The following is a 25,673-nucleotide window of genomic DNA, read 5'->3' on the forward strand; positions in this document are numbered from 1 at the left end:
ATATGGTATATTCATTTCTTTAACATTGAACTCCCGGCCCAGGCCGTAGCGTAACGGTCTGGGCACCGGACTGGTAATCCAGTCGCAGTGTGCCGCGGGTTCGACTCCCGGACCCGACACGGCCTTTACTGCATGTCATCCCCCCATCTCTCTCCCGTTTCCTGTCAGCCTACTGTCTGTCCCTTCAAAAATCAATAAAAGGCGTAAGCCGCAAAAAAATATCTAAAAAAAAAAAAAAAAAAAAAACATTGAACTCCCAGAAGGAAAGCAATATATTTACACATATTTAAGTGAAATCACTGCTTATACTCACTGCAATAACTCATAATAAAAAGGCAAATCAAAAGTAGTTTGGCCAAAGTCACTAGTTTAATGACTCTTAATTAAAAGACATAGATGCAACATTAAACACTGTACAGCTGAAGCATCAAATCAATAGACTGACATTTTGTTTCACTTCATTATTTCTTAATAGGCATGGCTAGCGATTCAGGGCTGGAGCCAGGCTATCAAATCAATGCATAAACCTGGAGTTACAAGAATGACAGGCCTTTACATTCAATTATAATGTACTATACATGTTCCATGAAGTCGCAGTAACATAATGTTCATCCTCTTTTTGTATGATTATGCAATATTGGTCTTTAGTCACTGGGGACCCAAAACGTTGCGTTGAGGCACTGTAGTGTGCCGAGCAGGCGCGGAAAGTCGGTGCCCCCCGCCCCCCAGTGCTGGAGCGCACTCGCCTATTAGTTTACATTGCACATTTTTCCCAAAGCACCCATTGTGTCAGTGGGTGCTCCAGCCCTCAAGCACCCCTGGACTCAGAGACATGTCACATTATTGTTACAATGTTTACAACTATACTATGCAAAATGTTATAATTGTTTTCATTTAATATATCAGCACTTTGTGTGCACCCATTTCCCAATACAGAGGCAAAGTGCAGATGTGCAAGATACACATGTAGGGAGTTGTAGATTTGGCATTTTCAAATGTTTTGAAAATATTAAATAGGGCTTAAGTGGTTAAACGTTTTTGATTTGGCATTAATAAATAAAATATAAATGTTTGTAGTGTGATGAAAGTCATAACATGCACTATAAGGGCCATTTATATCAATACAGGTGTGCAACCTTGAGATTTTGACTTGCCTTTGGAACTACCGACTTGAAATGACTATCCTAACTGAATATAGCACAGGGAAAAGCAGAATGCTCCCCGTGTGTAAGGACCTTAAGGATCAAATAATCTTGCCTTGTTGGAACACAATATTGGACTAAAGCACAATATTGCATCTACTAAAAGAGCTGCTGCTCGTTCTCGGCTGATACCGACAATAAGCCTCTTCGACCTACTTACTTAGAATACTGGGCTAGTGTTGTCATCGTTAGCTCAAACGATAGTCAACACAAACTCATGACACTTTCCTCTGAGCGTTGTCACTTTAGCTAGCTTACGGGACGCAGTACACAACGCCCTGGACCAATCAGTCAGTCAATCAGTGGATCAGTGGTTTGATTCAAACGGACGTGAATGTTAGTTGAATGGTGAGCGATAGGGCAAAAACATATTTTTTTCTCCAGCTGTGATCCACCATTCTTTTTCATTATGGTTTTTAAGTTAAGAGCCTAATGGCACCTTAAAAGGCCAATTGGGTCCATTGGTACATTCAAGAGTTAAAATTACACTGTGGATTTGACTGTGTAGATCCTAAGGGTTCCTCGGATTTATAAAAAAAGAAAAGAAAAAAAAAATTGGATCAATAAAATAGGGTCCTTGAAATTAAAAAGCTTGAGAATCACAGCTTTAATGCCTTGATTAAACTGGCAGTGTAGCAGCTGTCTGCATAGCTGCAGCTGATATGGTATGAAGGGAATCCCTCACTCAACTGTTTGACTGTGCATTCACTTTTGAGATTTAAGTGGCCAAATCCGTAATTTGAGGGTCCTTGACATGCAATTTTGCAAAGCTTTGAGAAGCCCTGCGTATGGAGCGTTAAAGAGTCTTCATGGATGACGCCGGTTTGACCTCCATGAAGCACAGACCTGGCTGCTGGGTGTTGGAGCTGTGCAAGAGATAAGAGGAAGGAACAAAATATGTTTTAATGTATGTACAGTGAGTCTGACACCCAATTGGCACTGCAAGGGACAAGTTGCAAGTTTCACCTCCACAAACTATTTTTAATTGATGGGGATTTTAACAGTGCATTAGAATATTTAATATTTATTAATGGATTGAGATGACTTGACTGGACTGGACTATGACGGACTAACAGTTTTATGCCATGAAGTTTTAGTTTTAGCCCCTTTAGTGTTTTTTCCGTTGTCTTTGCGTCCTCTCTTGATACTGTTATATGTTGTGCTGCACTAAACAGAATTTCGTTGTATGTTTCATACAGTGACAATAAAGATCTTATCTTATCTTATCTTATCTGGCACACTGGAATACAGCTACTTTGATTAGGCAGAAAAATTAACCACTTAGACCCCAGTGTCCATATCGTGGGGAAAGCTTTGGCAGGAAATAGCCCATCGACACACAAGTGTTCATTTTGGTTTAGTTTTAGTCTAGTTTTAGTAATATGATATGACAACACTGTAAAACCTTATTATAGTTACTGTACACACACACAAAGAGGAGATGTGTTTTTATATTATGAACCATTACGATCTAACGCTAGTGCACAGCAACAACCTTTGACCCCTTCATGCCAAAAGGAACAGGAAGCAGACTCTAGTGCACAGCAACAACCTTTGACCCCTTCATGCCAAAAGGAACAGGAAGCAGACTCTTCACCTGATTTGTCCAGGAAGCACAACGACAGAGAGAGTAGAGTCTGGAAGGCATCTGAAAAGCTTCCCCAGACGGCGGTCCAGCTTCCTTACAACACGTTCAGTTGTTACCTGGTGTATGCACACACACACACACACACACACACACACACACACACACACACACACACACACACACACACACACACACACACACACACACACACACACACACACACACACACACACACACACACACACACACACACACACACACACACACAGTGTTTCTAGCCAGAGCGGTAGCAACCATGTTTGATTCATGTCCATAATGCAATCTCTGAGGGCCCCCAATAGAGGGCCCCCATAGAGGGCCCCCAATAGAGGATTTTACCGACTGTTCTTAAATCAACTGAACTTAGCGCACAATAGGACGTCTCCGCCAGGGCACACTGAGGTGGTTCTCAGAGCCTTTTTCCCATCCAACGCACACACAGGTTTGCAAAGTGGGAGGCATGTCACCGTTGTCTTTAAAGGGGGTATGTCACGGCCCGAGATTAACGTTGCTGATAAGGAACATCACGTGGTCGGAATGAAAACGATTTCAAACGACACGTGACTATATCTCAGGCTCTGACGTGCCTAGCATCTAGTCAAGCTGAGTGGCTAGCGCACTAAAGGCTACCTGTTTTGAGGTAACTTTCTGCGTCATACTACGTGAAAGTATCATAAAAAATAAAATAAAATCGGTCGGAAATCTTCGTTACAATGACATTGAGTTGACGTGTAAGTTTTACGGTAAACTGTTGCGTTTTTTTTTTTTCGCGTGACGAGTTCCATGCTCTCCCCGTCTCCCCCCGTCTCCCCCCGCTGACATGGCCTCAAACACGGCTAAGTGCTGAACAGGGCTCCGCAGCACGGAGCCCTGGAGCTTCACTGCCTGTCTAGCGCCACAGCGCCGGGCTAACCTGAGCCCTCTCTCCCTCTCTCGACTCTCTCTCTCTCTCTCTTTTACAGACATACCAATAGTTTTATACTCGTTTACAGACATACCAATAGTAGTCAATCATAATGATTAGGCCAGTTGCTGTATAGTGTTGTATAGCCTATCTGATCAGCGATCACCAGGGAGCAGCGACAACACACACACACACACACACTTTGTCTCTCTAATGATTAGGCCAGTTGCTGTATAGTGTTGTATAGCCTATCTGATCAGCGATCACCAGGGAGCAGCGACAACACACACACACACACACACACACACACACACACACACACACACACACACACACACACACACACACACACACACACACACACACACACACACACACACTCTCACGTCTCACACACTGCGTCTTGCATCAGCCTTCAGCGCGCATATGGACTGCCTTACGCACCGCCAGTCTCTCCCTCCGTATCTCTCTCTCTCTCTCTCTCTCTCTCTCTCTAATAAGAATAATAAAACGCATCACAGCGCGACAACATGTGAAGATTAGATATATTCGAAGAAACTATAGCATTTAGGAACCACTGGAAAAAATAACAAGTATCCGTGCGCAACTATAGGAGCTCTCCAATAGCCACACTCAGGCCCAGGCTATACGTGCATGGATCTTTTACAAAACGCACATTTCTTTGTGCGTTTGGGCCTTTCAGCCACACGCAAACGGCGTTTTTGGCCACTCAAACGGAGGTTTTGGAAACGGATAAATAAGTGGAGATTTTCGAAAATATTTGTTTCAGTGGAGCTGTGTAGTCATGCGAAACGGAGCTTTTGAGAAACGATGATGTCACCGCTTATTAGCGCATATCATTTTTACTATAATTAGGCAATAATATGCAGCCCATTGACTGCATGTCACTCTGCCTACATGCTGACAATGTGCGCACGTTGTATTAGCCTACATTATAACGTGACATTTATTATACAGCTCGAAAATATAGCCTCTCTGCAAGCTCACAACTGGTTGTGGACACTTCTATAGGTCTGACTCTGCTATTAATTTCTGTACCAAGTCGCCAGAGCAATGGTAAAGTGTCTATCATTTTTTAATTATATGGAGAGAAAAGTCGAGAGTCGGGATCTGGAGATTGCTGACAGACAATGAAAGAAACATATACTTCCACTCACAATGTAGGTGGCTTTAGGTGGTACTTATTCCTTCATTAAAAAATATGATTGGCACCTCATAAGTGTAAATATAAAATCCAATATAATATAGCCTACAATTGAAACCTGCTACTGCAGTGATTTTATCCTGTGTTCAATGCGTTGCTGCGTTTGTGTGTGGACATATATCTCTGTCGTATGGCCAGGGATTTCTTCTAAAACGGAGGACGAAAATATCCGTTTTGCAAAAGATCCATGCACGTATAGCCTGGGCCTCAGAAGGCATGTGATGTCTTCGTCTAATGAAACGATCATCTCATTAATCATTGACATGGCGTTATTTAGGCTATAATGATCAACTTGTATGGGTGATCATTTTATGTATATCAAATATTCTATTAACTCAAGGTAATTAATGCTACAGCTCTGAATATAAATGTCGGAACTGGTGTAAAATGGAGAATAAGTCTGTTGCAGTGTTGCACTGAAAACCAGAACAGGTACGCTCGCCCCTTTTCCAACTCACCCCCACGAAAAGTGAAGAGCGGTCGCCCTGGGATTTCGAAAAGTGAAGGCGGCTTGCCCCAAAGCCATGAATAGCTCGCTCCCAAAGTGTGATTATCTCGCCCCACAGCGTGGATATCTCGCCCCAAAGCACGAATATCTCGCCCCATGTTTATTTCATGTTTATTTTACCTTATTTCTCATATTAGAACCTTTAGAATCAATGTTGTTTGTCAAAGGAGAACATTTAGAACCAGTTTGTTGTTGTTGGTCAAATTAAAATGATGCATGGTACCCAGGGGGCAAACCACCCTTTTTTTAGGAAACCTGCATTTGCCATGACCTCAAAGGTTGTCCACCAGAAATAATATCTCATAGGATCACAACCTGTATGGACAACCCGGTCAATTTCTTTTGCTGGAAATCAGAAAATATAGGTTTGGCACTAACTTCTGAACCAGATGAGCTAGAAATGCAAACTTGGTGTCTATTTCATGGTTTCTGACCATGAGAGACTCAATGGAATACCTATTTTTTATTATTGGGTGTGTCTGGACCCTTATTGTGCATATTTACAAGATGGTGACTACCCGAAACGTGAAACGTGAAAAAGAAAAGAGACATTGTCTCTTTTCTTTTGCAGCCATATTGACAATATGCAAGCTCAAGGATATATGTCCCTTCTGGGCCATACATTAGCCAATGGATTAATATTGCTTGTGTTTGCCAAAACAGTCAACACTCAGAAATCATGGTAAAGCACAATTTCGATATTATTAATTTTGACAATTTAGATATTATTTCTGGTGGACAACCTTTGAGGTCATGGCAAATGCAGGTTTCCTAAAAAAAGGGTGGTTTGCCCCCTGGGTACCATGCATCATTTTAATTTGACCAACAACAACAAACTGGTTCTAAATGTTCTCCTTTGACAAACAACATTGATTCTAAAGGTTCTAATATGAGAAATAAGGTAAAATAAACATGAAATAAACATGGGGCGAGATATTCGTGCTTTGGGGCGAGATATCCACGCTGTGGGGCGAGATAATCACACTTTGGGAGCGAGCTATTCATGGCTTTGGGGCAAGCCGCCTTCACTTTTCGAAATCCCAGGGCGACCGCACTTCACTTTTCGTGGGGGTGAGTTGGAAAAGGGGCGAGCGTACCTGTTCTGGTTTTCAGTGCAACACTGCAACAGACTTATTCTCCATTTTACACCAGTTCCGACATTTATATTCAGAGCTGTAGCATTAATTACCTTGAGTTAATAGAATATTTGATATACATAAAATGATCACCCATACAAGTTGATCATTATAGCCTAAATAACGCCATGTCAATGATTAATGAGATGATCGTTTCATTAGACGAAGACATCACATGCCTTCTGAGGCCCAGGCTATACGTGCATGGATCTTTTGCAAAACGGATATTTTCGTCCTCCGTTTTAGAAGAAATCCCTGGCCATACGACAGAGATATATGTCCACACACAAACGCAGCAACGCATTGAACACAGGATAAAATCACTGCAGTAGCAGGTTTCAATTGTAGGCTATATTATATTGGATTTTATATTTACACTTATGAGGTGCCAATCATATTTTTTAATGAAGGAATAAGTACCACCTAAAGCCACCTAAATTGTGAGTGGAAGTATATGTTTCTTTCATTGTCTGTCAGCAATCTCCAGATCCCGACTCTCGACTTTTCTCTCCATATAATTAAAAAATGATAGACACTTTACCATTGCTCTGGCGACTTGGTACAGAAATTAATAGCAGAGTCAGACCTATAGAAGTGTCCACAACCAGTTGTGAGCTTGCAGAGAGGCTATATTTTCGAGCTGTATAATAAATGTCACGTTATAATGTAGGCTAATACAACGTGCACACATTGTCAGCATGTAGGCAGAGTGACATGCAGTCAATGGGCTGCATATTATTGCCTAATTATAGTAAAAATGATATGCGCTAATAAGCGGTGACATCATCGTTTCTCAAAAGCTCCGTTTCGCATGACTACACAGCTCCACTGAAACAAATATTTTCGAAAATCTCCACTTATTTATCCGTTTCCAAAACCTCCGTTTGAGTGGCCAAAAACGCCGTTTGCGTGTGGCTGAAAGGCCCAAACGCACAAAGAAATGTGCGTTTTGTAAAAGATCCATGCACGTATAGCCTGGGCCTGAGTGTGGCTATTGGAGAGCTCCTATAGTTGCGCACGGATACTTGTTATTTTTTCCAGTGGTTCCTAAATGCTATAGTTTCTTCGAATATATCTAATCTTCACATGTTGTCGCGCTGTGATGCGTTTTATTATTCTTATTAGAGAGAGAGAGAGAGAGAGAGAGAGAGAGAGAGAGAGAGATACGGAGGGAGAGACTGGCGGTGCGTAAGGCAGTCCATATGCGCGCTGAAGGCTGATGCAAGACGCAGTGTGTGAGACGTGAGAGTGTGTGTGTGTGTGTGTGTGTGTGTGTGTGTGTGTGTGTGTGTGTGTGTGTGTGTGTTGTCGCTGCTCCCTGGTGATCGCTGATCAGATAGGCTATACAACACTATACAGCAACTGGCCTAATCATTAGAGAGACAGAGTGTGTGTGTGTGTGTGTGTGTGTGTGTGTGTGTGTGTGTGTGAGAGAGAGAGAGAGAGAGAGAGAGAGTCGAGAGAGGGAGAGAGGGCTCAGGTTAGCCCGGCGCTGTGGCGCTAGACAGGCAGTGGTAACCTCATGTGAAGCTCCAGGGCTCCAGCACGGAGCCCTGTTCAGCACTTAGCCGTGTTTGAGGCCATGTCAGCGGGGGGAGACGGGGGGAGCATGGAACTCGTCACGCGAAAAAAAAAAAAACGCAACAGTTTACCGTAAAACTTACACGTCAACTCAATGTCATTGTAACGAAGATTTTCCAGTGAAAAAAAAATTTTTTGGTTGACACTTTCAACAATTATGAAGCTAAGTCTGACACCAAAACCACTAGCATGAGTTGATAGCCACCAGGACTGCTAACTCGCAGAGCCCAGAGGCGCTCTGCCCTTAGTCCAGATACAAGATCAATTTCATTGGTCAAATTGTGCGATCCCGACCTCATAATCCAAAATGCTAATTTTAATAGCATTATTAGCTCCCGAGGGCCGTGACATACCCCCTTTAAAGACGTTTATCTGACATACCAAAAGTCTGACATGCGCTGCAGGTTACAAATCACACGTGGCTCCCGACATGCATTGGCAGAAACAAATCACCTGCGCTGCGGGTTACAAATCACCTGTGGCGTCCACGTGCGGTTAGGTTAGTGTTTGGGTAGGGTGTTGGACCAATGACTGTCGGACTCTTGGTATGTCGGAACAAATGCCTGCATCTGCAAAGAACAGCTGATCTGTGCAATGCCAATGCCATGAGTTGTGAACTTGTAAATGCACCTCAAATTCAGGTGCAATAAAAAGTAAAAAGTTTTGAAAAGTGTGAAAATCTTCTGAAAACGCTTGAAGCAAACAGTGAATCTCACCTGAGAGCCGTGCATGACTGATTCCCCCTCACAGCCCGATGGAGCAGTGCTATGGGGAGCCCACGAACGCAGGTGTGGTGGTGTCAGGGAGCGACACACCAGGTACTTCTGCTTCCACAGGACTTGGGAATAGCCAAGAGCCGCATGCACACTCTCAGGAGTCTCAAACTCTGTCTCGCACACACAAAACACACATAAAAAAAGAGACCCACATATGACATGTTAACCAATTAAGACCTGAGGTAGATATTACAAATGCATTCTAAATCAGCAACATCTGAAAAACAGATTTTAGAATTTGAATCCTGAAAAGTAACAGTTTTAGACATGAGTTTTCAACCCGACAGAGACGAACGATATATAGTCAAAATCTAAAATGACACAGATGCTTTGGCGGTTTATATCAGCTTGCAGAGCTGATCAATGATCAGGCAGCTCAGACTTCAACACTTCTTGACTTCAACACTTTTTGGCTATCCTTCAACTAAAGTAATGGGGAGACATTCCCCCAACACACATACACTCTCCCCTAGTCTGGAAGCACAGCAGAAAAAAGACAGAATACTTGAAATGTTAATCTCCCTCACTCACTCACCACACACACAGGTGCAAGCTGATATAAATTGACTTTGAGTCATATACTATGCGAGGGCCATGTGCTTTTGACTCACTTATGTATGCATGTCTGGCACGTCTCCCAGAAGGCTTAGCAGGCAGGAGGATTGTCTTCACTGCGCCGAAGCGACCGAACACCTCTCTGAGTTCATCCTGGGACGTTCCGGAGGAGTCGCTGTGGTGAAACTGGCCCGACGTCGTGGTCTTGGCTCCAGCGGTCCCATTCACAGCACATAGTTGCTCTGAACAGAGTTCAGGCATGGAGGCACCTACTAGACCCGGCTGCAAGCCGTTAGTGGCTTTTATAGCCGTGATATGGGGCGTGTGTCCGTTGGTGGTTGCCATGGTGTGGTCATCGCCGGGCCTCTGTGCAACAACATACAGCAGGTGGCTGTTGAGCGGGTCGTCTCGCAGAGCCTCTATGGTCACAGTCAGGTCCAACATTGACTCGTGACAAGGCCTCTGGACCTACACGTGGTACACATACACCATTATGACACTTTACGTGACAATCAATTGTCACACAAATAAATGTAATTACACAGGGCAAATAACCTAACTATACAAAGAAATGGCATATTTAATAACTTCAAACTCTGTGCCGCGCAATGAGCTTGTAGATCTGATATTTTTCAACAGCTAAAGTATAACATAATTGCTTAAAACACCAAATGGGGTTCCCGCCCAAAATGGGTTAATCTTATAATAATTAATCTGATATTCTAATCTAATATCAAGCTCATCAGATGTGAGGGCCGGTGTAGTTTGGGCCATTCATCACATCATCAAATACAGTAAAAGATGTTTACGAGGCCCTTTCTGTAACTGGTGTAGTTTGGGCCATTCATCACATCATCAAATACAGTAAAAGATGTTTACGAGGCCCTTTCTGTAACCGGTGTAGTTTGGGCCATTCATCACATCATCAAATACAGTAAAAGATGTTTACGAGGCCCTCTCTGTAACCGGTGTAGTTTGGGCCATTCATCACATCATCAAATACAGTAAAAGATGTTTACGAGGCCCTCTCTGTAACCGGTGTAGTTTGGGCCATTCATCACATCATCAAATACAGTAAAAGTTGTTTACGAGGCCCTCTCTGTAACCGGTGTAGTTTGGGCCATTCATCACATCATCAAATACAGTAAAAGTTGTTTACGAGGCACATTTAGTTTCCCCGTAGTTTCCCCAAGCCTGAGGGGAAACGCCCGCTGAAACGAGCCGTCTGTATTTCAGTTCAAAGAGGGAGAACACAGAGAGAGGCGCAAAGACAAAGCCAACAAAAAGGACCAAAGTTAAGTCAGACGTAACGTATACCTTTATGCAGTGTCCATGCACATTCAGTCCATTCAGAGTCTGTACAGCCAGCTCAGCCCCCTCCAGCAGCTTAAACTCAATTTCTGCATGAAGCTGGAGAGAGAAGTTCAGTGTTTAAAACCGATAATGTGATATACGTATAAACTGGATATCATGTCGTTGCTGTCGGGCAGAAGCCTGGCCTGTATCTCCTCCATGGTTCAAAATGTATTTCATTTTTTAACGTAAATTAATTTACGTCATCATCTTACAAGACTGTTACAACTTACTCTGAGAGTGGCGTTCAGCATTAAAATAGAATCCCTTACATTAACTTACTCTGAGAGTGGCGTTCAGCATTAAAATAGAATCCCTTACATTAACTTACTCTGAGAGTGGCGTTCAGCATTAAAATAGAATCCCTTACATTAACTTACTCTGAGAGTGGCGTTCAGCATTAAAATAGAATCCCTTACATTAACTTACTCTGAGAGTGGCGTTCAGCATTAAAATAGAATCCCTTACATTAACTTACTCTGAGAGTGGCGTTCAGCATTAAAATAGAATCCCTTACATTAACTTACTCTGAGAGTGGCGTTCAGCATTAAAATAGAATCCCTTACATTAACTTACTCTGAGAGTGGCGTTCAGCATTAAAATAGAATCCCTTACAATAACTTACTCTGAGAGTGGCGTTCAGCATTAAAATAGAATCCCTTACATTAACTTACTCTGAGAGTGGCGTTCAGCATTAAAATAGAATCCCTTACATTAACTTACTCTCAGAGTGGCGTTCAGCATTAAAATAGAATCCCTTACATTAACTTACTCTGAGAGTGGCGTTCAGCATTAAAATAGAATCCCTTACATTAACTTACTCTGAGAGTGGCGTTCAGCATTCGGATTCTACGCACGGCTCCGCAGCGACGGAACAACCTCCTCACGTCTCTCTCGCTGTAACCTGCCGGGAACGACCCTGCAAACACTATGCACATCTCCCTCAGACGTGTGCACACCTGTGAGAGAGAGAGAGACATGCACGCACACACACACGCACACACAGAGTAAATTACTATTGATTTTCTTCCGGTTTAACTAGATAATCGAGAAATGTATAGATAGAATCAGAATCATCTTTATTGCCACAGGGACATCATACATAATATCATAAATAAATAGCCTATTTTCTATTTTCACCATTTTTACAAATGTTTGAAATGTTTTGATCGTTTCCATTTAAATTGTGATTAAATCAATTTGATCAATTTAAATGATGCCTGTTTATTGAGACCTGGTCATTAACTCATTGCCTCATATTACACAAAGCTCCTCCCCTCTCCCTCCCTCCCTGAACCCACTTTCAGAACCAGTGGTTGAAGTGATTAATGGCTGCAGCCGTAACACACACCATGTGGTGGTGCTGCTCCTGGTGGAAGAAGGAACTGTTCAGGTGGTCAGAGAAAGAAGAGAACTGGAGGACACTTCTCTCACTGTCTTTTAATGTTCTTTAGCTTTTAGTGTTTTTTTCCCTTTTTTCTAATAAAGTAGTTTTTATTTGTTGTTACCTCTGTAAAGCCCCCCCCCCATGTAAAGCGTCTTTGGGTACTCAGAAAAGCGCTATAAAAGTGTGAGATATTAGGAGGACTGACCATGTGGTGGTGCTGCTCCTGGTGGAAGAAGGAACTGTTCAGGTGGTCAGAGAAAGAAGAGAACTGGAGGACAGAGAAGGACGGACATGTCGTCTTCCTCTTGAAAGACCACAGCACCTGAATACAACAACAGAGGGGACATGAGACACTTTCAACCAGGCATGACTGGTCGTTTTTAAGCCCAAATTGTGTACCGGTAACTCCCCCACAAATATCACCCTTGAGGAGTTGTAAATTTGACATGCCAGAATAGAAACCACTTACATAATACACAATACCCAGACACCTCTAAATCAGTGGTTCCCAAACTTTTTCATGTCAAGGACGCCCAAATTGACACTATTAGCCCAAGGACGGAGATAATGCCAGGCTCTAGCAGTGATTCTCAACCCGTTTAATTTCAAGGACCCCTGGTTTGACATGCATATTAGTCTACGGACCCCCATTTAATGGCATTTCTATCTCTGAGACCCCCAATTTATAATGTAAAATAAATGTTAATTTAACTCTGAGAGTGTACAAATGGAACCTAATGGACCCATTAGGGTCCATTTGGTTTCATTTGTACATTCTCAGTTACAGACCCATAATGGTCCACATTTGGTTCCAAACTATCATTTAGCTGGGGTCCCCCTGGAACTCATTTGGGAACCACTGCTCTAAATGACTCATCCACAGAAGCAAGCAACTTTCATCCCCAAGTATAATAATCATCACTCACAGAAAATGTCTCATTTCATTTTCTTGATTCAAACCTTTTAGAGACATAATTTGTAGTGCGTAGCATGTAGTAATAGCTTTCCAGTGGCCATTTTGCTGGTGGCACAGCATGTGTTTTGCCGTTTGCCTGTGTAGTGTAAATCACCGGCTGCTCACTAACATCCCTGGAGGACATTGCCACCTCACTGCCATCTCAGCAGAGCCACTAACATAATCATCAGGGACCCCACCACACATCACAGCCTAGCGATCTAATTGCGTTTCTCTCGTTGGAACATTATGAATACAAATGACATTTCTGTTTGGCTTTTAGGCTTCAGAAAGAAAACATGCACAGGGCAGATATATGAGAAATATATACTATACTGAATAGTGGAATTAGCCAAGCTCAAATGCGTTTTAGAAAATATATGTTTTTTTTTTCCAACATGGCAATGATTTTGACAAAACAAAGATTGCATTTATCCTACAGATCGTTGGTATGTGGATCCTACAGATCGTTGGTATGTGGATCCTACAGATCGTTGGTATGTGCTGGGTTTGTAGGCAGGTGTTGTACATGTCCAACTGGGCCAAACTGGGCTGGGCCAAATCAGCAGTTTACCCTCAACCTACTAACAAGACCAGAGAAAGAAAGAGAGGACAGGGTGCATGTGGGCATAACATGATTACCCAAATACAACTCACCTCTCGGTCAGAGCTGTGCCACTGCTGATTGGACTGTATTGCAGTGTGTGTGTGAGTGTGAGTGTGTGCGTTCGTGCGTGCGTGGACAGAGCTACATTTACCTGTTGAGGTCCTGTTTTAATACAATACTGCGCCAGCTCAAGGGCTGCCACAGAAACATGAAAGGGTTTGAGAACCAGTGCTCTAAACAGTCAATGTACCAAATGTAAAATAGGTTGATATTGCCACCTAGTGGTCACATTGAATAACATTGTATACTTATAGAGCAGTCCCACCCCCTTTCATGACGACGCCAGGCCCAGGAAATTATTCCCAATGCATTTTTCCCATAGACATTTCAAAAGTTATTTATTTAAAGACGGTTACGCCGCGGACAAAGCCAACTCGAGTCGTGACAACTCATGACAACAAACACAATATTTTGGACCAAACAAATAATTACAAAGAAGAAAGTGTTGTAACCTGCCGTTTTTTTTTCTTCTTTCAAATTATTTGTTCGGCCCAAAAAATTTTGTTTGTTGTCATGATTTGTCACGACAACAGTTGGCTTTGTCCGCGGCGTAAACGTCTTTAACCCATTCTGACCGGGCACCCATTTTGGTGTCAGCATCATGTTATGCTTTAGCTATTTAAAAATAGCAGATCTACAAGCTCATATCAAGCCACCGAGTGGCGCGATACGAGCTTGTAGGTCTGCTATTTTTGAAAAATCGACATTTTTAGAATCTGATCTCAGGTCAGAATGGGTTCGTCAGACCAGTGTGTGTCCGGCGGAAACCTCGTATGAATCAGATCTCAGGTAAGAATGGGTTAAATAAATACTTTTTGAAATGAAAATGAACAGAGAATCATTTCCTGGGCCCTGGTAGGGAGCGGGACTGCTACGCTCTATGGTGACGCAAGCCAGAAATAGCAGTCCTACAAGCTCACAACAGGTCGCGGTGCAGCGCGCTATGAGCTCACAACAGGTCGCGGTGCAGCGCGCTATGAGCTCACAACAGGTCGCGGTGCAGTGCGCTATGAGCTCACAACAGGTCGCGGTGCAGCGCGCTATGAGCTCACAACAGGTCGCGGTGCAGCGCGCTATGAGCTCACAACAGGTCGCGGTGCAGTGCGCTATGAGCTCACAACAGGTCGCGGTGCAGCGCGCTATGAGCTCACAACAGGTCGCGGTGCAGTGCGCTATGAGCTCACAACAGGTCGCGGTGCAGCGCGCTATGAGCTCACAACAGGTCGCGGTGCAGTGCGCTATGAGCTCACAACAGGTCGCGGTGCAGTGCGCTATGAGCTCACAACAGGTCGCGGTGCAGTGCGCTATGAGCTCACAACAGGTCGCGGTGCAGCGCGCTATGAGCTCACAACAGGTCGCGGTGCAGTGCGCTATGAGCTCACAACAGGTCGCGGTGCAGCGCGCTATGAGCTCACAACAGGTCGCGGTGCAGCGCGCTATGAGCTCACAACAGGTCGCGGTGCAGCGCGCTATGAGCTCACAACAGGTCGCGGTGCAGCGCGCTATGAGCTCACAACAGGTGGCGGTGCAGCGCGCTATGAGCTCACAACAGGTCGCGGTGCAGCGCGCTATGAGCTCACAACAGGTGGCGGTGCAGCGCGCTATGAGCTTTTACGTAACATCAGTGATTAGATTTCCGCTGCATAATACTGTAAGTAAAGCAAAAAGGTAACACATGTGGACAGAACACAGCACTGGGCAAGTTATCAGCAGTTTACCCTCAACCTACTAACATGACCAGAGAGAGAGAGAGAGAGAGAGAGACCCTCAACCTACTAACATGACCAGAGAGAGAGAGAGAGAGAGAGAGACCCTCAACCTACTAACATGACCAGAGAGAGAGAGAGAGAGAGAGAGACCCTCAACCTACTAACATGACCAGAGAGAGAGAGAGAGAGAGAGAGACCCTCAACCTACTAACATGACCAGAGAGAGAGAGAGAGAGAGAGAGACCCTCAACCTACTAACATGACCAGAGAGAGAGAGAGAGAGAGAGAGACAATGCGACAATGCGACAAGTATAAAGACATCAGAGAATCATTCTTCCCTAAATTTAAAGAAAAGTATAAAGAATTTGAATCCACCATTAATAACTCATCACTCCAATATGTTCTGGGAGAACAGTCCAAATGCACAGTTTTGGCAGCAAAATATGTATGGAGTTGTCATCAACTGAGGGACAGCCAGTGGACAGAAGAGACAGGGTATATCTGTCTGAACAGGGTCATTAAGTTGCTGTTATGTTTATGTTTGTTAATTTATTTTCATTGTTACTGTATTGCTTGTTGTTCATTATTGTTGGGATGTTTATTGACTTTTTTTTGTTTTGTTGTATGTACGCTTTGGCAATGTAAAACATATTTATCATGCCAATAAAGCCTTTTGAAATTGAAAAAAATTGAAATTGAGAGAGAGAGAGGACAGGGTGCATGTGGACATAATATAATATTACCCAAATACAACTCACCTCTCTGTCAGAGCTGTGCCACTGCTGATTGGTCAGAGCTAAGCTGACGTCAGCACGCTTCCCCAGGTAGGCCACGGACTGGCCACACCTCCGCAGCACATCCGCAAACCTGAGAGCGGGAGAGACTTTAATTATATTTTTTAACCACTAATTTATTCAAAAGAATGTTTGCTACATTGTTTCATTCCAACAATCAATCACAGACTGCAATACGACGACACAAAATAAATATTTAGAGCAGCAGATTTACAAATGTCATTAACATAAATGTCACAGAAAAAGGTACAGCTTCATAGTCCCATATATTTTTTAACACATCCAAGTATCCCATTTTTTCCATAGTAACTAAATTCAATGTTTTTGGTTGTGGATACAATGCCAACTTTGCTTACTCAAAGATGAAATTGTTGCCAGAATAACCTTCTTTTGCATTTGTTTTGCGGGCTGAAAAAGATGAGGAGCATATTTTGCTGAAGGAAGTCAAGGACTTCAAGTACCTGGGCTCATGGGTGTGAATGCCTGTGGGACCGCATGCAAGCGGGGCTATTCAACTGGCGGCCCGCGGGGCAAATGCGGCCCGCGGAGCACCGCGTGTGTGTTTGTGTGTGTGTGTTCATCCAGTGCTTGTTGACGCTCGTTATGTCAAATAGGTCAATAAAGGTATAGCATATACTTGTATAGACATATATCACCCCGTGCTCATACTGTGCACAAATGTATTAGCCTACATAAATCTTTGTTTGAACACAAAATGCATTTGTAGAATAAATTTTAAAAAGCGCCTCGCGCGCATGCTGTGCAGCCCTCCACACACAATCATTCTACAGTTGTGGCGCCCGACCTAATCTAGTTGAATACCCCTGCACTACTAGCATGGTTTTATGATATCAAGGCGATGAATCTGCTTATATGATATCTAGTCGATTTTCCTTGAAATGACCAAAAAAAGATTGATAATCACTGCTGGAGAGAGACCATACCTGTTACTGTGTGGCAGTTGTGTGGGTGTGACTGTGGAGGCACTGTCAGCGTCCTCATTGTCAACGGTCAGACAAATTCCCCACAACTCCTCCAGATGGCGCTCCAAAACCTACCAGTCAAAACAGAAGATGACATTTTATGATGATTATGATCTGGCCTATGGTGCCTATGGGCTATAGTTCCAACCAATGCTCCTATGGCTGGAGATAGAATGAGCACTTCCGCATTCCATTGTTACAATGGAAGTCAACGCTAGTGTCTCCACTCTCTCACTAAATTACTCTGGTCAAACCCTAGCCACAGAATTAATTATTTGTCTGGCCATAGGGTGCAAATTTCAAATTGTGCTAATGTGATCTACTACAAATACTATTAACATTGAGTGACTGCAGTTTCTTCCAGCGGTGAAAGAAATGTCGCTTTAATACATTACACAACACACACACGACACAAGCAGATGGCAATTTACTTGAGGGGGGCGAGATAATACACGCATGACATACTGTGTCTGTCCCAGAAATGCCAACATCTCAGAGCAAATGACCGCATGTCAAAGCATATCGGAGTGAGTCAGCGCTTGATGAAAGTACACAGCAGAGATTCAGGCAGAATATGCTAATAGAAAACTTTCTTCAGTTCGGCAAGTCCATTCCGATGGCGAAAAAAGTTTGTATGCGTCTGCTATAGCCATTAGTGGTGTGTGTGTGTGTGTGTGTGTGTGTGTGTGTGTGTGTGTGTGTGTGTGTGTGTGTGTGTGTGTGTGTGTGTGTGTGTGTGTGTGTGTGTGGACACAGCTATATTTACCTGTTGAGGTCCTGTTTTAATAAAATATTGCGCCAGCTCAAGGGCTGCCACAGCGTCCTCCGTGGGGTCGTGACCTATCCTCTCATCACTCTGAATCTGCCTCCTGAGGCAGGGATGGGAGAATGGACACATGCATCATAAATAATAATACAACTTTATTTATATAGCACCTTTCAAATTGGCATTACAAAGTGCTTTACAACAACAAACTATACAGCATTTCAATAGAAAACAAAAGCAGGAAAAATATATATACTAAAATGTTAGATTGGCAGTGAACGCTAATCTATAAAAGTGTGTTTTTAAAAGGGATTTAAAAGAGGACAGCGTGTTTGATCTGTAAGGGCAGTGTGTTTTGGTGCTATGGTGCTGAAGAACACTTCGACAGTAACTCACGACATGCGTGCGTGCGTGCGTGCGTGCGTGCGTGCGTGCGTGCGTGCAGGGGCTAGAGGGAGAGAAATGGAGCCTGGGATCTTACTGAAGAATGATGTCAGCCAGGACCTTGAGTTTAAATTTCTGTCCAAACTCTTTCCTGTAGAGCAGAGAGGTGTCGATGACATGAGGATGGATGAGCTAGGAGAGGAGCAACACAATGACGTTACATGAGTCTATCTGAGCCTTCTATGTCTCACATTCACAATACACCATAGTTACACCATAGAGTTTATCTGAGCCTTCTATGCCTCACATTCACAATACACCATAGTTACACCATAGAGTCTATCTGAGCCTTCTATGTCTCACATTCACAATACACCATAGTTACACCATAGAGTCTATCTGAGCCTTCTATGTCTCACATTCACAATACACCATAGTTACACCATAGAGTCTATCTGAGCCTTCTATGTCTCACATTCACAATACACCATAGTTACACCATAGTCTATCTGAGCCTTCTATGTCTCACATTCACAATACACCATAGTTACACCATAAAGTCTATCTGAGCCTTCTATGTCTCACATTCACAATACACCATAGTTACACCATAGAGTCTATCTGAGCCTTCTATGTCTCACATTCACAATACACCATAGTTACACCATAGAGTCTATCTGAGCCTTCTATGTCTCACATTCACAATACACCATAGTTACACCATAAAGTCTATCTGAGCCTTCTATGTCTCACATTCACAATACACCATAGTTACACCATAAAGTCTATCTGAGCCTTCTATGTCTCACATTCACAATACACCATAGTTACACCATAAAGTCTATCTGAGCCTTCTATGTCTCACATTCACAATACACCATAGTTACACCATAGAGTCTATCTGAGCCTTCTATGTCTCACATTCACAATACACCATAGTTACACCATAGAGTCTATCTGAGCCTTCTATGTCTACAAGCTCACATTCACAATACACCATAGTTACACCATAGAGTCATCTGACCCTTCTATGTCTCACATTCACAATACACCATAGTTCATTAGAAAACTTTACTATCCATTACATTTTGACATGAAATGGATATTTGACTTTGGAACTCTGGCAACTGATACATAAATTGCATAAAATGCAATACAATACACAAATGTTTCCCCTAGCAACAGTGATCATTGGAGTTAGGTGAGGGGTTTATTTTAACGTGTTTTAGTTAAAGAAAATATCCACACAGCACAAATAAGTTATTCTTTTCTCAGTGGGACCCCAAGCAACGTTGGGCTTGGCTTTCTGTAAACGGGGGAGAGCTTGCTTCCTAAATGTTTAAACCACTGGTTCTCAATCATTTTCATGTGAAGGATCCCCAGATTCATGTAATTGTCCACCATCTGGACTAGTGGTTTATTTCGAGCTTGTTTCCATAGAACTAGTTGCTTCTTTCTCTTTTGCAGAACACTGACCCTGCCTGATGGTAGTAGCTTAAATGATGGATGAAGGGGTGGCTCAGACTCATTATAGAGTAACAGAGTGATTGTGTTATAGTACATGTATGTCCTGAAGGGGCATTTGTTTGTATCTGAGGTAGGGCATTCACTTCTAGTAATTTTTACTAGTTGACTAGTTGCCTAGTTTACTAGTCGACTAGTCGTTTAACTACCTATAATGTACTGTGTACATTGGAGACTATAACTTTAATCCATCTGATCTTGAGGCCTACAAAACCCGGATTTTTTTCCTTTTTTTCTTATCAACTAGTGCCAACAACGTCGCTGGGCAATTTCAGTTAATTGCCCAGCGCTAGAAGCTCGTTCCAGTCACTCACCTTGAGAGCCACCAGGTCGTTTTCAAGCGAATGGCCCACCAGAACCGCGTCCGGCGGCAACAACGTTATGATCTTGGCTTGGACCTCCCTCAGGGTGGTGGTGATTGGTCGCAGCATGGCTGCGGTGATGCCAGAGAAACTATCGGTAGTAGATACATGAACATTAGCACCCAGACTGCACCGATCTGTCAACATTAAGCTTATGATCTACCACTGTGGATGAGAGTGTACATGTACATGTACTGTATGTTCTTGTGAGTGAGTGTGTGTGATTATCTATGCTTGTGCCTGTGTGATTCTGTTTGTGTGTCCTTATGTGTGTGATTATCTATGCTTGTGCCAACAACAAAAAGTTAACTTTGCCACACCATTATTGCTCTGTCGGGGGTTCCGATTTCGGTGTCTGTGTGTTTCTGTCTATGTGTGTGTGTGTGTGTGTGTGTGTGTGTGTGTGTGTGTGTGTGTGTACCTGTACCTGGTGAGGTAGTTGAGGATACGGTTTTCAGGTTTGACCAGATCGTCGAGCAAGCATCTCCCATCGCTTCCCACCAGGGAGACGCGTGTCAGCTCGTACCCCTTCACCGTGAGACACTGGAACACACGCACATTTGTAATCAACGGTTTGAAAAACACAAAACATATCACACAGCGGGGATTGAAAGGAAAACTAGAGCGTGGACAGATTTTTATGTCCGATCACGATCCCGAATTCCTAGAAGACCACCAAAATGTTTTGAACGATATTTAGTAAAACGTGCAAAATGGAGAAAAACTTTGATTACAACTTATAAGCAAACAAAACACCAAACTTTTTATAGACCTATTAAAATTTGTCTTTTTAGCAATGTCAACATTGAAAGTCACTGGACAAATAAGCCTGCATAATTGCTGATACGATGTCGTCAAAAACGTCAGATATATTGATATATTGGTCTAGCTATAACTGAGCGTGGAGCACGCCTCACCATCTCACAGTCGAGTCCGTACAGTGGACTGCTGTCTGTGACCCGTTCGGCCCCGCCCGTACAGGCAAAGCCCTCGAAGCCTGGCAAACCTGACACATAAAATGGGATGAAAGTGGGGAGAGGAGCGGGGGGGAAAGAGGGAGAGACGCTCATGAGATTATGCTTTCTACTTTCAAATTGTTCTAATCTCCTTCTTCCACCTGCATGGAGAGATCAGAATCAGATAGACCGGGAGAAAAAAAGGATTCTAAATCCTGAAATACCTGTTTTCTGAAATACCTCATGTTTCTATGTCAGTGATAGTCAAAAATAGCAGACCTACAAGCTCGTAGCGCACCACCGAGTGGCGCGCTACGAGCTTGTAGGTCTGCTATTTTTTATTATTATCGAAGAACGACTCACATAGAAACATAGCTTTTTCGGAAAACTGTCATTTTCAAACAGATATTTTTAGAATGTGATCTGGGGTCAAAATGGGAGACAAACAGAGGCAGAGAGGCAGCCAGAGACTCACCTTTGACAGGGAAGCGTTTCTTGATCATCTCCTCCTCTGTCAGAGTGTAGGCTGTCAGCCCTCTGGTCTTGGTTCCAAACTTCCTGGTTACTGGGTGCCAGGCCACCGCTGCAGCAGAGCACACATTTAATCAGTACGCTAAACACACACACACACACACACACACACACACACACACACACACACACACACACACACACACACACACACACACACACACACACACACACACACACACACACACACACACACAAGAGCCATCCAAGCCTTAATGTCATTTTGGGATGCAAAATGCACCCTATATCTAGACAGTGGAGGAGAGGAGTCAGGGCGCTGTTGTTATCTTTTTTAATGGGCATGTAGATTTGAGAGTCACCCGCATAGAGGTGATAAGATTAAAAATTAAACCAAGGGGGAGAAGATATAAGGAGAAAAGTATTGTCCCCAGGATCGAGCCCTGGGGGACTCCAGAAGACAGGGGGGTCGAGGATGATTTTACAGAGAAGCATCTCTCAGACAGATAGGAGGCAAACCAGGCTAAGGCTGACACAGACACAATGCTCTAACCCATAAATTAGAGTGTCAACTCATTCTATTTATTTATTTGTATCTTTTTTGTTGTTGACCATAATGCACCCACACAATTAAAACACATGACTCAGAGGTGCCCTTTCATCCCACCTTGACAGGGGTGACTGCTTTCCTGGCTGCTTTTGGAAACGGGTAAAGTGTCCAATCCAGGCACTTCACAGGTGAAGATTCCAGACGCTAGGTTGGTGGACGCTGGAGTGAAGCTGAGCCTCTGAAACAGAAACAGAAACAGAAACAAAAAAAAGAACATTGACTGACAGAAAAGCATCTCCTATAACCTGCTTGTGAAGCATGTGAACATGCAGGCACTATTCTCTGTTTTCAGATGTGGTCACTTGACTAGACCTCGACCAATGCCAGATTTTAGGCTCTGAATATCAATGAGCCCAAGGATGTTTTGAAAGATATTTTATGAAAAAAGTGTTTTAATAATAGAAAATTCTAAAATAGACGATTTACAAGCTCAACCATATTATAACCATATAAGATGACATGGGAGTTAAATACTGCAATTTGTAAAAATGACAAAATATATTCCTATCGTCGTTGAAAAGGGACTCATACAATGTCCATGGGTGATGGGACCCATCTAAAAGACCACCCCTGGGTCCCGGGACTATTACATTGAAAACCTATTTACATCACTGCCTACGTATGTCGTCAAAGAACTCCCCATAGCAAATAGGCAGGCAAAATTGACCATACTGTATGTCGGTCTGGCCCATGATCACTAGCAAGACACTTGGCTTTCTACGTGAAAGTCGACAATGCAGTCTCCTTAATGGTCCCTTCCGATGCCTGGCGAGGAAAGAGGGCTCAATTCGGCTGAGGCGCAGAGGCGGTGATATTAAAACTTTGCAAAGAGCGTCACTTACAGTGCTGTAGTTGGCTCTCAGGTGGCGAAAAGTGACATAGTGTTTGTAGAAGTCGCTCTGCGTCAGGCCGTCGACAACCACAACGTTAACACCTTTCAGCCTCCTTTGGTGACTCAGACGACACCAGCTGACACGCACGCACGCATGTGTACACACACACACACACACACACACACACACACACACACACACACACACACACACACACACACACACACACACACACACACACACACACACACACACACACACACACACACACACACACACACACACAGACATTGAGGAGTGCAGCAGTTAATTGAATTAATCCATTAAAATCTATTATAATACATTTTACTAACAAAAATGAAGAAAATAGCCTAAATACATTTGAATTTCTTGTGATGATTTGTCAAATTGTAAAAAGCCCTAGAAATGATTTTAGAATGTGGGTTGGCTTCTGGTATAGTGGATAAGACAAACAATTTAGAATTTGTCGATATACATTAAAAACAAAATCCTAGATTATTCAATTTATAGAAAAATACTTTTTTTGCCAAGCAAAGATTTTGGGGGGGCCAGGCCGGTCCAGCGGTCCGGGCACCCAGGCTGGTATTCCAGCCTGACAGCGTGTCGCGGGTTCGAGTCCCGATCCCGACAACCTTTGCTGCGTGTCCTCTCCCCATCTCTCTCCCTGTTTCCTGTCAACCTACTAAGAAAGCCTACTAAAAGCCAAAGAAAATATAAATATACGTATAGAGTTTTGGGTACCTGGGTTTTTCCACGCCAAAGCCTCTCCCCAGGGCTGCAAAGTGCAGCAGCTCTGTTAGACTCATCAGTGTCAGGGGCTCCTGGACGCAGCCCAACTGCACAGAGATCCTCGGGGAGGGCTGAGGGTTAGGGTTAGGCTCCTGGACGCAGCCCAACTGCACAGAGATCCTCGGGGAGGGCTGAGGGTTAGGGTTAGGCTCCTGGACGCAGCCCAACTGCACAGAGATCCTCGGGGAGGGCTGAGGGTTAGGGTTAGGCTCCTGGACGCAGCCCAACTGCACAGAGATCCTCGGGGAGGGCTGAGGATTAGGGTTAGGCTCCTGGACGCAGCCCAACTGCACAGAGATCCTCGGGGAGGGCTGAGGGTTAGGGTTAGGGTTAGGGTTAGGCTCCTGGACGCAGCCCAACTGCACAGAGATCCTCGGGGAGGGCTGAGGACGTTCACATTCAAGCGGAACGCTGCCGTTGGGCTCGGTCTTCAGCTTCTTGGTGTTTTCTGGCCATGTTGGGGACATGCTCTCCTTTCTTTTCATGCCGTAGCATGATGCCGGTTCCATAGTCGCCCTGAAAGATCAGCTGGATCAAAGAAGAAGACATTCTCACTTATCCTTTCTGTAAACCTCATAATGTCCAAAACGGTTCATGGTTCAGGATTCAAATTGTGAAATAGCAAAGGTAGCAAATCTACACGTTTATGGATTGTGGATCTGCTACGTTTGATGCTTTTGTGACACTGTAGTACTGTAGTAAGGAAGCATACTAGGGCCTTTACTGTTCCTAATATATGTTAACGACATGACTTCAGCTTGTGACTGCAACTTGTTCCTGTTCGCAGATGACTCAGCACCGCTGGTCTCGGACAGGAACAAACTGCAGGTTGAAAAGACCCTCAGCTCTGAACTCGGTAGAATCTGCACCTGGCTCGCTGATAACAAACTATCCTTACACCTGGGAAAAACTGAATCCATCCTCTTCGGATCAAATAGTAATCTCAGCAAGGCAGATGGCTTCTTGGTTAGAGTGGGTGACAATATTATCACAGGAAAAGATGAAATTACCTACCTAGGTTCCATCCTGGAGGCCAATCTTTCCGGTGATAAAATGGCCACCAACGTAATCAAAAAAGTCAATCAAAGAACAAGATTCCTTTACAGGATCTCCTCACTGGTCAGCAAAAACACCTTGAAGACCTTAACAGGAGCCCTCGTACAAGGTTTCTTTGACTATGCATCCACCTCTTGGTACCACAGCACCTCAAAGGCCCTTAAAACAAGGCTCCAGACCTCCCAAAACAAACTGGTCAGGCTCCTACTTGGCCTCACCCCCCGAACCCACCTCACCCCTGCCCACTTTGACAGGCTGGGATGGCTTAGGGTCGACGACAGAGTACAGCATCTTGCAATGGGTCTGGTCCACAAGATTCGATACACCACCAAGATACCCATGTACCTGTCTAAATACTTCCTTAATGTAAACGAAGTCCACACCCACAACACCAGAGGGAGTGCAACAAACCATGTACAACCCAGATTCGGCACAAACAAGGGACTAAATTCTTTTCGCTCCTATGCCACCAAAATGTGGAACGCCCTACCAACAGTCATTAAGACATGTGAATCCCTTGA

At 43.7% G+C, this 25,673-nt stretch overlaps 1 protein-coding gene across 1 annotated transcript; it reads right to left on the reverse strand.

Annotated features, from left to right (window-relative positions):
• Positions 1-1,924: 1,924 nt before the first annotated feature.
• On the reverse strand, positions 1,925-24,167 carry rexo5 (RNA exonuclease 5). Its single transcript, XM_083766178.1, has 18 exons — positions 24,049-24,167; positions 23,296-23,422; positions 22,511-22,631; positions 21,830-21,937; positions 21,316-21,404; positions 20,826-20,941; positions 20,351-20,489; positions 18,610-18,704; positions 18,129-18,231; positions 17,324-17,433; positions 16,344-16,452; positions 12,460-12,576; positions 11,689-11,826; positions 10,832-10,924; positions 9,571-9,982; positions 8,900-9,069; positions 2,800-2,906; positions 1,925-2,068 (listed from the first exon to the last, which is right to left on the reverse strand). Exons 1-18 carry the CDS (start codon positions 24,111-24,113, stop codon positions 1,999-2,001), a joined length of 2,289 nt encoding a protein of 762 aa, XP_083622304.1. The 5' UTR covers positions 24,114-24,167; the 3' UTR covers positions 1,925-1,998.
• Between the last annotated feature and the right edge of the window lie 1,506 nt (positions 24,168-25,673).

This window comes from Protomyctophum parallelum (assembly GCF_964188405.1).
Source record: "Protomyctophum parallelum genome assembly, chromosome: 5".
NCBI lineage: Eukaryota > Metazoa > Chordata > Actinopteri > Myctophiformes > Myctophidae > Protomyctophum > Protomyctophum parallelum.